The 14406-nt window shown below is 27.9% G+C and overlaps 1 protein-coding gene across 3 annotated transcripts in view; it reads right to left on the bottom strand.

The window, feature by feature from the left end:
- Window positions 1-620: 620 nt before the first annotated feature.
- Window positions 621-14406, bottom strand: part of LOC129957668 (sodium-dependent proline transporter-like) — a 304437-nt gene continuing 290651 nt past the window's right edge. For all 3 annotated transcript variants that reach the window (XM_056070116.1, XM_056070118.1, XM_056070119.1), the window contains 6 exons: window positions 13671-13783; window positions 13341-13472; window positions 11714-11813; window positions 11221-11327; window positions 10281-10448; window positions 621-9335 (listed from right to left, as the gene is read on the bottom strand). In XM_056070116.1, coding sequence (XP_055926091.1) covers window positions 9081-9335; window positions 10281-10448; window positions 11221-11327; window positions 11714-11813; window positions 13341-13472; window positions 13671-13783 — 875 coding nt within the window. In that variant the 3' untranslated portion in view covers window positions 621-9080. The remainder of the gene's footprint in view (window positions 9336-10280; window positions 10449-11220; window positions 11328-11713; window positions 11814-13340; window positions 13473-13670; window positions 13784-14406) is intronic.

Here is a 14406-nt window from a genome sequence, read left to right as displayed (position 1 = left end):
TTGTCTATTATTGTAAATGAAAATAACTTGAGGCATCTAAACATTACTTTACGTCACTTTCAGTATAATTTTTTGATCGAAAATGTATTTTGTTGTTATTTCACATCCATATGAAAACAAATAATTTCAACGATTCATAACTATCGATTGGTGATTAAGTAGTTAATTTATAAACTTATCAAATATATTTGTAGAATTTATTTACAGTTCTTAAATAGTTCTAAAAGGACTGCCTCTGGATAGAAAATAGATTTAAAAAAAGAGGATGAAACTGAAAAGCAAAAATTAAAGTAAAAAGAATTTCTAAATGAAAATTGTAAAGAAAATCCAGAATATTCTTGTTTTTGAACCCAGGTATTCTTGTTTTTGAACTTCGTTTTTGTCAACTGCTATTTCTTTTGCACTCCATCAGCTTAATAAGCCAATCCCTTTCGTAAAATCTATAGCTGATTATTAAAATCAATGTGGTCTTTAAATGACTTTATAGTTCGATTTCCATCACCAGATGGCGCTGATTGCAACGGTAAAGATATTTGTTTACGTATGTCATTAACCTGCAATGCTGAGCTCGGATGTGATATGTCTTGTGGACGATGAAATAGAAACTATTCAAACACCCGTTAATGGAACAAAAGTTTAATGACACAGAACAACATATGTTACAATCCACTTCAAAACACATTTCTATAAGTAAAATATACACGTACCATAAAACATACCTTTTGCTGCATTGAATGTAGTTAACATTACTTCCAACAGTAGAGTTTTAACAGTAAAAATACTTTATTGTTATGAAAATGAATTTTATATAAATGGATATGATATCACTGTGACAATAGCATGCACCAAGATAACATGTAATAAAGTATGATAATGCAAGCAAGATGGGGGGGGGGGGGTAGAAACATAATTTTTATCAAATGAAATTGCTACTCTTTTATTCATACTCGAGAATTATTTTCTTTATTTGTTTTTTAAAAAAGCTTTAATATTAATAAAACGTAATGTCAGGATTCCATATTTATGAAAGTATATAAAAATGTAATTTATAAATAATTTCTTTCGATTTTATTTTAAAGCAGTCTATTATATAATTCAAAATGTTTTTCACATACATTGGTGAATCACATATCTCTTTATCTTTTTCTAATGAGTAACAATAATTATGCATTCGAAAAAGTATGATAATAGTACTATTGATAAATGCAAATATCATTTTTATTCAGATTTTTTTGGACTAAACTCATTAATACCATTTTTTTTTTTTCATTTAAAAAGAACATATAATTTTTAAAAAAAACATAGCATTTATGAAGTATCAAAATTAAAATAAACAAACTAATCGGATAGAATCAGCTTCAAATTCATTTAAAATGAAAATGACTTGAAAGAACATAGAAGTTGGTATCAATGGATTTGCTGATATTTTAACCTGATGGCTACAAGAATTAAAATATTCTACGGTAAAACAAGATTAAAAACTAAATACAATAAATGACATTTATACAATTACAGCTTTCAAATGGCACGGCTGAAAAAAAATTTATCTAGTTTTGAAAAAGTTATTCGGAAGTACATTAAGTGATTGGCTAAGGATTCTAAGACTAGCAATTTAATATTTGATAGCAAGTTGATTTTTAAAAAAAGTTGTAAATCTTGGATGCAAATTTTAATTGAATTTTAACTAAGCATGATTAACTATACTTTAAAAAAATGGTGCATGATAACAGCAACCGAAATTATGCCATTCCTATTTTAAAATTCATCATAGAAAACTATTAGAATAAAAAGTAAAAAATAATAATAATAAAGTTATACAAACAAACAACAAATATATTATTATAAAAACCAATCAAATATTGCAAAAATGTACATAGAAAAAAAAAAAAAACGCCAACAAAGAATTTCTTTAAAAATTATCCATCCTATGTTTTTAAAACAGTTATTAAATCCCAAACAGGCGTTGATACTTTAAATTTGATTTATTATACAATAATTCGTTGAAGGTCAATAATGCAACTAATTTAAAAACTGCGATATGTTACATATGTTGTCTGAGTACAGAAATATTGAAACTGGGATATTACATGAATTTTTGTTATAATCATAATCAGCTGCCGAGGTTTCAGTTGACATTCAAAACAAAAGAACACATTTTCGAAATGTAGAAATTCGATGTATTTTATCGATATATTTTTCTTGTCACTAAAAAAATGAAAATAAGTTTTGTATCTCATTTGACGATTCACTTTCTATTCCTAACTTATGAAACAACTTATGTTAAAATTTTATAAAGACAATATTTCTGTGTGAAAGTTTTAAGGCATGTGAAAAGTAAACATGTGTTTGATTTAAATGGAATTGGATGCAAAAGGTTCGATAAAATCTCTACCATGAATTCTTTTTGATAAAATAAATATTGTACCTGCTTCAGTTTTTTAATTTTTTTTTAATAATTTAGGATTATCAAATCAAAAGTGATAATTAGATTAACAATGTTACTATCTTTTATATTTTGTACTATTTCGATATACTTTAATAAAATATTCTGTTCAAGACCAACAAGTCAATAATATATATATAAAGTTTTTTTTCCACATATATATATTTTGTGAACTAATTTTAACGATTTAATTCAAATAACATAATCAATGTTGTCTAAAGAAGAATCTAGAATAGTAATTAATAGCATATTTAATGATTTCTGTTAGAACTTTATGCTATTATTTAAAACTTTACAAAATATAAGGAGAAATTAAAATTATATCGCCAAATGAGATTTTAACCACACTGATATATTTAACAGAAAAAGGAAAGCTATAAATTAAAAGAGAATATAAAATTTGAAGAGCAGGCTAAAATACAACAAAGTATCATAATAAAAACAAAACACAATGAAATATAATGTAAACCATTCAGCTTTCAAAATGATTAAACTGTACAAATATATTTTGGCTGAATGTTATAATTCCCGTCAAGCAATAGAAGTTCTTTGGGGAAAAATAATCAGCAGCGCCATCTATTATATCATGCAGTAATCAATATTTTTTTCCATAAAAATTCTGTACAGAACTAGACTGTTAAAATAATATTTAACAAGTTCATAGAATAATTTCTGGGCACTCAATGCACATCCTAATCGAGACTAGTTAAAATTCAGATTTCATTCTCTAATTTACATATTGCTCAAAGCAAAAATCAAATATTTTAGCAACATTTAAATCACAGTTTTGAATGCACCATGGTTCCCACATTTCGCTTGATTATATTTAGTATCCATTCTTGTGAAATTGAATATCACTGGCAATTAACAAAAAAAAAAAAAAAAAAAAAAAAATCGACAGCACTTTTTTTTAATTAAAAAAATATTTTATAGTTAATTTTTTAAAGCTTTGACATTTTCTTTTTACAAAACAAAATAAATTCAATGAATTAGTGAGAAAATTTCATAGCTATTATTAAAATGCAGATGCATGTTAGGATCAAGATTGTTATGTAGATGCATTTCAGCATTTAATAGTATCATCAAACTTTAATAAATGTATTATCTTTAAGAATTTTTCAGCTCTGAAATCTGTAATAAACATAAAAAAAATTTGGAGGAAAAAAAAAAGTAATTTTCAATACACTACAAAGATTTTTTTAAAAAGAAAAACAGTGACTAAAAACTTGGGAAAAATTTTACATAATTTTTTAATATTAATTAATTTGGAGGAAAGAAAATAAGTTTTTATAATTTTCAATACATTACAAAAAAGATAAAAAGGAAATGACGACCCAAACCTTGAATAAATTTTACCATATAACAGTTTTTTTTTTACATAATTGTTTAATTATTTTTTATTTACATTCATTAATTAATTTCTTTATAAAATAGTTATAGAACAATGTTTTTTATTGGTAAAAAATATTCCATTTTTTAGTGATTTGAAATACTTTTTTCAGAATAGTTATGACATTATTTTTTTATTGAGCTCTATAATATTTTTCTGCATAGTTCTTAGAATTATAACAGAGTAAAGACTTAAGATAATTCTAATTTAAAATAAGAAAAATTTAATTTTTTTTATGAAAATAAAATTTGTTGCTTTAAAAAAATAAAGGAATATAATTATTCTATTTTCAAAATGAAGATTTTCATTGTTCATTTTTTGCAATGAATTTTAATAATAATTTTACTAAAGTTCATTAAGAAAAAAAAAACTGCTGAATAATTCGAACTAATTTGGAAGATTAATTTGATTTTAATTTCATTTAGGATTGTGGAAACCATGTTTATATGAGCACATTTTAGCACAGTGCAAAAGAAATGAATAGTCAGGTTGCAAATATACTAAACAGTTAGTTCATTTCTTTTGCACATCCACTGCAGTGTAAAAAATTCTTCAGAAGAAAGCTGTAATTCGGCACTTATGATATGACATACACACAAGAACAATTAAACAAAACAATGCTTTTAGGTACGCTGAAACAATATATATATATATGAATATATGTACGTAAGAATATACATAGTTTTGTACACATGTATGCAACAGATATACATATCATGCTATGTACAACAGTACTGTACAAAAGTGATATCCCATGTATAATGCGATTATAAGTAATATATATATATATAATGTTGAAAAAGCTTCTTTTCATAAATATTTATGAACATGCAACAAATATTCCATTAATGCTAACTTAATACATTTAATATAATTTCTGAAATTGCGTTACAGGCAAACCACAATAGCAAAGAAACATTTACTACTCTATTTGGCGTAATGAAAAGAAAATGTAATGCAATGCATTTAATGAAAATTAAATTCAAATTCAGTTGTTTAATATTTCAACAAATTACCAATATTTATTATTAAAAAAGATTAAAATTTAAGAAGCACTAAAACAACCTAACAAGTGTGTATTTTTCTCTTCATAAATAAGTTGGAAATAGGATAAAATAAACAACCATTATCAACATTTGAGCTTATTTAAATAAAATAACAGGAACTTACGAGTTACAAATGAACAATACAGAATCAGAATATGTACATTGAGGAAGATCAATCTTCATAAAATGTCAAAAGAAAAATTTTTAAAAAGTGTAGTCACTCTTCCAAGATATACTTGAATAAATATTTTTATTCTTTTATATACACATTCTTCATACACAAAGTAATTTTGTATTTTATAGCTAAAAAAATCTAAAAATCAAATTTATTTATAAAGGGTCATAGGCATTTATATCTCAGTAGATATTAGAAAATTTTTATATAATGTTCAAAAAGAAAATTGCAATTTTAGTTCAAGTTCTTGAAATATTTCTTCCAATTTAAGAATTTTCATCAGAAATTCTGATGATAATTAAGCATTTTAATATTAAAAAAGAATTTTAATATGCTAATTGCTAATTGATTTAATCTCCATATTTTCAAAGCATTGTACTTTTTTTTTCCAGTTCTATCTCTCAATTTAGAATGATGCTATTTTACTGAACTATAGCTCTCTATTAACCTTAAATAACTAATAAAAAGAACTATCAAATGTTTTCTGATAGTCCAAAGATATCAAAGAAAAATATTTTATCGAAAATAGTTTTAAAAACTCCTCATACAAAATATTGACTCGAATTGTTTAAAAAAATTTCATCTGGCGCAATTGTATTCACAAAAATGCATTTCTTATTTTTACAAAATTTAAGACAAAATTATGTTCTACAGCTTTAATTCCTATGCCTTCATGATAAAACCTATTTTCTGTATATTTTATAGAACCATGATGAAGATAATACAATTTGAAATAATTAATGCTGAGAACGAATTAATTAAGTCTAGAATAAACAGTATAAAGATTAAATGAAAAAAATTACAATCATAGTTTCTATGCTGTAAGAATATAAATATTTTCCCCAAATATTCATAAAATTACTGAAGCAACCATGCTAAAATCAGTAATCATTTTGAATAAATATATCGGAATTTCGATATAATTATTTGGGCTGGAGGTGGACATTAAAAGAAAATAATTGTTATTCAGAATGAATAAGTTGTTGGAATTTGAGGAAACTTATTAATATTTAATTTTCCAAATTTTGTGACATAATGTTACAGCTATTTATTCCAATCCTAAAACAGAACAGAATATTTCAATAGTTAGTCAGTCCAAACAAACAAAAATTGTTTGCTGCATTATTTTCCAAGAATACAAAATGACAATATTTAAAAAAAAAAAAACAATACTGAGGAAATAAGCCTTATCAAGCAGATAATTTATCTTCTAATTTAATTTATTAAATAACTATCATTTGAAAAATGATTATTAAATAAACGATTTAAATTATTTGTTCTTTCAAAAATATGAAACAAATTACTTTCCTATTCATTAAAAGAAGCATGTTTTTTATGTTTTACTTTACTATTAACATATAAAAATAATGTAATTTAAATTTTCAAAATTTTGTGACACAACATTACAAATGTGAATTCAATTTCCAAAAACAAAAACATCATTTTCTATAGTAAATCGGCCTAAACAAACAAAAACAGAAATACAGCAAGTTACTTTATTGTAACTTTTACGTTTTAACAATGAATGAACGAGTATTCTAACAACAAACAAATTTACCAAAATATGATGAAACAAACATCGCAAGTTCCAAATATTATAGTTGAATGAATTCTTAAAAAATATGTATCAAAATTTCTTGTTGGTTTATTGGTTCAGAAACATTAAAAACGTACTAGGAACTAATAAGCTTGTTTTGTTAATTACAGAGGCACCCCTGTTAGCACACAAAAATGGCCAATATTACAAGGAAATATTGTGAAATATTTCCTTTTATGCTCACAACATTCATCTGAAATATAATGTGTTTGTTGGGAAACATCTTTGAATGGAAATTACCATTTTAGTGAAGTAATGTCAATAATAAACTTAATTGTTTTCCTTTCATATTTAATTGTTAACAGAAGCAGAACATGCAATTTTGAAGAATAAAAATCATTTATTTCTAACCTTTTATTAAACAAATTCATGTTACCTGATAAATGAATACATCCATGGATCCAATATGTAGCATTAAAATACTCCTCGGCATAATGCAAACGCTGGATGATAATTATGTGCTAATAGGGGATATTCTCATTAACAAACCAATATAAACATGAAACTTCTGTTAAAATAGTGAAATCTAGAAAGAGATAGTGATGCTAGCTGTTCGTTTAAGACAGTTTATTGAGAAAAACAGATGGTATTCTCAGTTTGGAAATTTGGAAAACAAAAATCAAATTAAATTTTTATTTAACATAATGATAATAAAGATAAGCTGACTTAATAGAGGGTCAATAATTTTTTGTCAAAGAATTTTCCTTATTGATAGATGGTTGGAAATGAATTCATTTGAAAATATTGTGGCCCTTTTTTTATTAAAAAATGGAAGATGAAGAGATAAAAAATAAAAATACATAAATTAATTTTGTTACTCTTTCTATACTCGTAGTAATATATTACAACTACTTTTAGAGATTTCTAAATACACCAAAAACAAAATAGTTTAATATGAATAGGTACTTGTACTTTTAATTGAAATTTATTTGAATATGTTTTTTCATTTCAATATGTTTTTCACATTTTCAAAGAAAACAGTTTTTAGATACTGACTTATACAACTTTTTTAGATTCTAAATAACATAAAATAGTACAATATATATACATATATATATATATATAGTATGAGAGTGTATAATATTGGTCAAAACCAACTTTGGGGTTAAATGGTATATATAATGGAAATTTTTAATAATTTATAATGCGATTAATCAAGAAAAGTCTTATTTATCTTTATTAAATAATTTTGAATTCAAAGTTGTATTACTAAAACTTTTGTGAACATGTTAAAAAAATATAAAATCGGTTATTTCATAACTTGTTATTTCTGGAATTAGGGCAGGAAATCAGTTAAAAATTAAAATATACTGGTATTATATGGTTTATTCAGTTATTTCATAAAATAACGACGATCATTTACTGTTAGAGTGTATATTAATATGTATAACAAAAGAATAACTAGGTAACTTCTTTCGCTAAAATGAATTATGTTTCAAGATTAAGTTTAATGAAACCTCGTATGTTCTAAAAAAATATTTTAAATATTAAGTTAACTTGGAAGATTCATTAAGTGATGCAATAAAACAAGCAAAAAAAATTTTTTAAAGAAATGTTTGAACATTTTTTGAGCAAGTATAACTATAACAAAAAAGTTCTTTGTTAATGTGTGATAAGAATTGTATTCTAAATTTTACAATCTAATGAGTGCGGAAAATTGTGTTCTAATTTTTACAATCTAATTCTTGAAGAGAATTATGCATTCATTTTATTATTTAATTATCTTTCATGAATTAATACATAGAATAATTAGTTATTTCATAGAATAACCAATTGTTTCATAGAGTGTTTAATAAATATTTAGAATTATTGATTTATTTCACATTGACCTCAGCTATTTAATGAAATAACAAGATTTGTTATGAAATTTTCGGATTATATATTAATTATAACAGCTGGTAATCTGTTTTATAGACAGTTGTGACAATTTTGAAAGGTGATAAGCTTATTAGTCAAAAGAATGAGTAGTATGTAGCTAGCATCACTATCGTGTTCTGGATTCAGAAGAAATAAAATTCGTTCTATTTTTATTTATATTTCAATATAAAAAGAAATCAAATACTATTTCATCAGCATGCGTTGGCATCACTTGAATGACATTAGTCCCAAACAATGGATTCTATTGTTGCTCAATTTGTGAAAGGACTGATGAAACTGACGTGACAGTCGCATCCCCTACTCACAACCCGTCGCCATATTAGGCAAATAATGCGACTGCGTATCGTCAGCGAAACGGGACCAGCCTCGAATGAAGGGACACGCCCAGCACAGTTCATTCTGACAGAAAAGAACACAAGATATTATCGGTTTTCTATGCTGGGCTAACCTGGAAGGTGACTTCCGTTAGTGGTGATCGTTTGTTTTTTGATGGGTATGCCGAACAGTTCCGGACGCAGCGGTGAAGTGAAGTGAGGAGCCTCACGTTGTGGTCACACACCTGTCTCGGAAACACGTGAGGGTATGTTGAGACGCAGACCTTCGAACTCGGAACAGCTGTCATCCCCAACGCTGAGCTTACTACCCATGTTGTCGCCATACTCGCTGTCTCCATAACCGTCTGGGTCGTAATTGGGAAGAGCCAACGGAACCTGAGAGTCGGTGTGTTTGGGGCTGTGAGTTTCCATACGGTGCATCTGGAGCTTGGGTCCCCAATCTTCAGTAGGCTCGAGAAGAATGCGAATGCGCTGAAATAAAGAAATAAAATTTGTTTATTTGAAGAGAAAATAAATGATTGCTAAGACGCAGTTATTTCTGGAGAGAAATTCTAAATAATTTTTTAAAACTAATATTGAAGTACCCCCCTCCCTAGAACATATGCACCATTTCATTCAATATTGGTTTGTCATCTTTTGGGAAGTTTTATGAACTCGATCTCATAAATGGGTAATTGGTTTAGCGATGAAAAGTTTTCGTGATGCTATGTTATTTGCATTCATCAAGACAATTTATAAATTTTCTCCTTCAGATAATTTTGTGCAAACCTTATGGTACCCTAAAAAAGCCAAGTGAGAATCAAAAGGAGAGTGAACATCCATAATACATTCCTCTGCTACCTCTTTGATCCCTAATATATCCCTACGCTACCCTTTTGTTCCTTAATACATCCCTTTGCATCTCTATTATATACTTTTGCTACCCCTTTCTTCCATAACACACACCCTGTTTATACGGCTTAGTTCTGTGGTAATGGTGTGACTGGCTGTAATTAAAATAAAGATTCTTAATGCATCCCTTTGCCACCCCTCTGATCCCTAATACAACCCTTTGCTACCTCTTTGATCCTTAATTCATCTCTTTTCTATCTGGCGGAACAGCAACCATTTCCGCCAGGTAGCAAAGACATATGTAGTCTATCGTTATTCTAGGAAGATTACCTTTTGACGATTGTCCACATCTGGGCTCTACTGATTAACTATTTGTTTCAAAATGTCCAATTAACAACTATATTTAAATGAAATGAATGCTTGGTTAAACAGCAACAGCTCCGAAACAATGCCCTTTCCATCCCACTCATAAAAAAAATAATATTCTAAGAATAGATGGGGTGGTCATGGGTGGGCGATCGGATTTCTGAAAAGATTTTTTTTTTTTTAAATTCATATAATAGATTTCTAAAAATATATACTTACTTGTAAAAGGGGTCCCTTTGCTCTAGCGATCTTGAGCACGATGACGAAAGGTATGGCACTGACAGAAGCAAGAGAAAACAACCATCCAACATAGGTGGCCCATTCAGGATACTCGTAGGAGCCGTATTGGGTTGGTTTCAGGTCCATAATTGTGAAGATCAGAATAGACTAAAAATGGAAAGAGGGCAAATTGTAAGTATGTGTGATAAAAATAAAAATATAACAAGGCGACAGTGACATCCACAAGACTTTCTCGCCAACTCTAATAAAGGTGTTCTCCTAGAGAATGTTTTAAATAGCACAGGAGCACCATAATTACGAAATATTAAACTTTAGCGTGAATTTAGCCTTTTTTTTTCCCTGTATGTATCGTGTTATCCTTGGCAAGGTTTTTTTTTGGGGAGGGGCGATTTATTCCTAGCATGCCTTAATAATATCTAAAATCGAAGTTGCATTTTAGACGTATTTTTCCCAACCGACTGACACAAAACTACACTTGTAGTTACAAAATTTCATGCCAAATTTGATATATTTAAGTCACTACATGTTTCAGTTATCGCGTTTACATGTTTTTGAAAGTACAGACAGACAGACAATCAACTCCGTGCTGAATTTGGTTCAAATTTCGATAAGTGTTTAAACTATAGATGGCAACTTTGTGTATTGGATTTTTTCAATCTAGCTCTCTTACAAGGAATTACAAGTTAATTGAATGGGTAAAATGATAATTACGTTCATATTAATACAATTAAAATATTAAATTAATGTATTGTTATCGAGAACACACATGTATAGAAACCTTAATTCAACTCTATCACATCTGGAGCGAGTGATAAATAGATTGCAGATTCTATTGTAGAAAGATTTATTCAATGAACAGATTCCATTTTTACAAAAATGAAACTAGTAGTTTAATAAAAGTGCTTTAGAAAGTACTTACCGCGATCATAATGGGTACAACGAATTTCCACATGAACCTCCAATATTGATAGGGAAAAGGGTAGCGACCCATCATGACCTTGATATCGTTGAGAAAACGCTCAGCGCCTGAAGAGAAAAATAGATATTTGTAAAAATATTTTCAGAATAGTCCTACAAAAAAAGTTAAATATTTTTGTAGGACTTATAAATATTTTGTACTAACCATAAAATTAAATATTTATTTTAAGATTGGTTGTAAGAAGAAATTAAATATTTTTAGTACAGCCAAGCAACGAGTTTATCTTACCATGAAGTTAAAGATTTATTTATTATAAATTAATTAAATATTTTAATAGAACTCACATAAAGAAATGATATAATCTGAATCCAAAAATTTCTTTTTCAAGAAATCAAATTATTCTGCTTATGCAAAACATTTTTAAAGTTTCAATAATTAAAAAAAAACAAAGATAGAAAGTGAGAAGAAAAGATTAAAAAACAAACAAACTTACCATAAACCCAGGCAAGGACAATCACTTCGACCAATCCAATGATGAGGGCAGAAAAGCTGGCGCAGTAATTATCCATCAGCTGAAGTACATACATTCCACCCTGAAAAATATTAACATATTTGTAAATGTAAAAGCAACAGATACATAAAACAAGAATAGAGACAATTCACTTGATTTGTCAGATTCTGTGATATCAATTTTTTTCTGTCCTCTAACAGGAGGGGGGGGGGGAGTTATTTGTAATTAAGTATGTATGTATGTAAAAATTTGCATATTGTTACGAATTTATAATATTACTTGTGAGCCCAATAAGTCACCTAGTAAGGGTCATTTTGCAGATATAGTAATTAACGGCTGCTGAATGGATCCCGAATTTCCGGCCGTCATGACAAACTTGGCGACCATTTAGCACCAAAATGAAGGGCTTAGAATGAGCGCGAAGCGTGGCTATAGTTCCATTAGGACCCCAGTTTTAGTATTTGTTCTAGAACGATGTTCTGTCAAGGGATCTATAAAATGCGGAGGCACACAGATTAAATTCAGCAGCGAGTATTTGAATGGAAAGATGCGAGCATCTTAGCGAATTCTCTTTTTGAAGTACTGATGACAGGAGATTTCTCCTTAAGCGTTTTGTGTTGTTAATTTTATTACCGATTTGCTGATTGTGTGTTGCTGTGTTCATTACAAATGTGGTTCTTGTGTACGCTTCGGCTGTGCTTCATTACTGTGTTTGTGTTTCGTATAAAATAAGTCGTCGCTATTTTCTTCTTCATCGTAACCACCAATGTACAGATTCTGGATTTTTCAGGAACAATATTCATTTTTGAATTCCCATCAAAGGAGCTTTTATTTATAATACCGAAGGTTTAAATAAGCTTTTAAGATTCGAACATTCGAATTTTATTTATAAAATATTTCTGGAATATATAACTAAGTTTTTATTTTATTTCATTTTTTATTGCAGTATTAATTCTACACATAAACAAAAGAAAACAGCACTGAAATAATTTTGCTATCACTTATGATGAAAAGACTATAATTAATTATTTCAAGTTAAAAATATCTTCAATGCATTCCTTTAACGTCTTTCATAGACTTGAATTTTACAAAATAAGGTTTCATTGAATCTCTGGACCCAGTTCTAGAATTTAACACAAATCTGGAGTTACCTAATGTTTACTGTAATATATTTTTTTAATATAAAAAAAAAATAAGAATTCTCTTTTTGCTCATGAAATGAGTTCTGTGCATGTGAAATGTATTAAATAGTTTATTTCTGTAATAGTGAGTATTTGGTTACCATCCTTTAATTTCCACATAGAAGTCAATTTAAAAAAAAAAAAATCCGGTTCCTGTAGAAACAGTTATTTGAATGGATTTAAATTCCCAGCCAAGGCTTTTGCCAATTCCCCTTTTGCTACATATGTTTCTCTTTCTAATATTATAAATCACCCATGCACAATGGTCTTAAGATGACAAATGTCACGGTCTTTCGCACATCTTCTGTTCATATATATCAGTTCTATTGCACAGCTATCCTCCCGCAGTATATGCGAGTAGTAACCGTTGGTTTTGATATCTTTACCTGAAATATTAATTTGAAGGAATATTTTCTTCCGGTATTTACCTTTGTGCAGATGATCAATCCAGAAAGGTACATGACAGTACACACCAAACCCAAAACGTATGATTTGAATCTTCGCAAGCGTTCTGGCCAGGTATCGACAATAGCTGTAGTAACCGTTTCAATCAAGGTAAACTGTAAAGAATATCAGATACTGTCTATAATCTACTGTCTGAATGCCACAAGAAAAGTCACAATTATAGTATGTAAGGAAGAAATACGGTGAAATCTGAATACGCACAGTTACAATATATATGTACAATATATAAAGAAGAACTACAGTGATTGAATAATAATACATACAATTAATGTAAGAAATTTATAACAACGTACTTGTGTGCCCAAACCCAAAGTGAGCAACATGAAGAAGAAAAGGAAGGCCCAGAGTGGAGACACAGGTAACCGAGCAACTGCTTCTGGGTAAGCAATAAATGCCAAACCAGCACCTAAAGAGGAGAAAATTGACTGATAGGTTTAAAAAAAACACCACGATTTCCAGAAAGTTATATAACGAACTCTTAACCTTTTGATAAACAGCGGGTGAATCTAAAAAAATATTCTCTTAATATTGGTGATTTTTAAAAGAGAAACTAATAACAATTTTATTGAGATTCAAAACAGTATGAAATAAACTTTACTTTCGAAATATCTTCAAAAATTCCTTAATTCATGTTATGTGTACTATTAAGACACAAAGGAAACATCGCTAATTGTATGGATAAATTCTACACAATTACCATTTAATACAGATGTTTTGAGAACGAAACTGGGAATCATTTATTTTGGCAAATGGAGGACATTATGATATAGATTTCAGCTTTAAAATTAAAATGGAAGTGAATAAATATCAATTAATACAAAAACCTTTTTTTGCTGAAAGTAAGCATGTTTATTTTTTAAATATGAATACAAAAAAAAACCGAATCATTCGTCTCATGTGCACATTCAATATATTTTTTATATAATTTATACAGTATCTTAAAAAATTATTCAAAAAAAATTCTCCGATTCCTTATAAAATTTAGTTTTTAATTTTACATTCAAAAGGATATAAATAATGAGAATAGTT

This window comes from Argiope bruennichi, chromosome 11 (genome assembly GCF_947563725.1).
Source record: "Argiope bruennichi chromosome 11, qqArgBrue1.1, whole genome shotgun sequence".
Classification (NCBI taxonomy): domain Eukaryota; kingdom Metazoa; phylum Arthropoda; class Arachnida; order Araneae; family Araneidae; genus Argiope; species Argiope bruennichi.
This window is presented reverse-complemented; position numbering and strand designations above follow the sequence as displayed.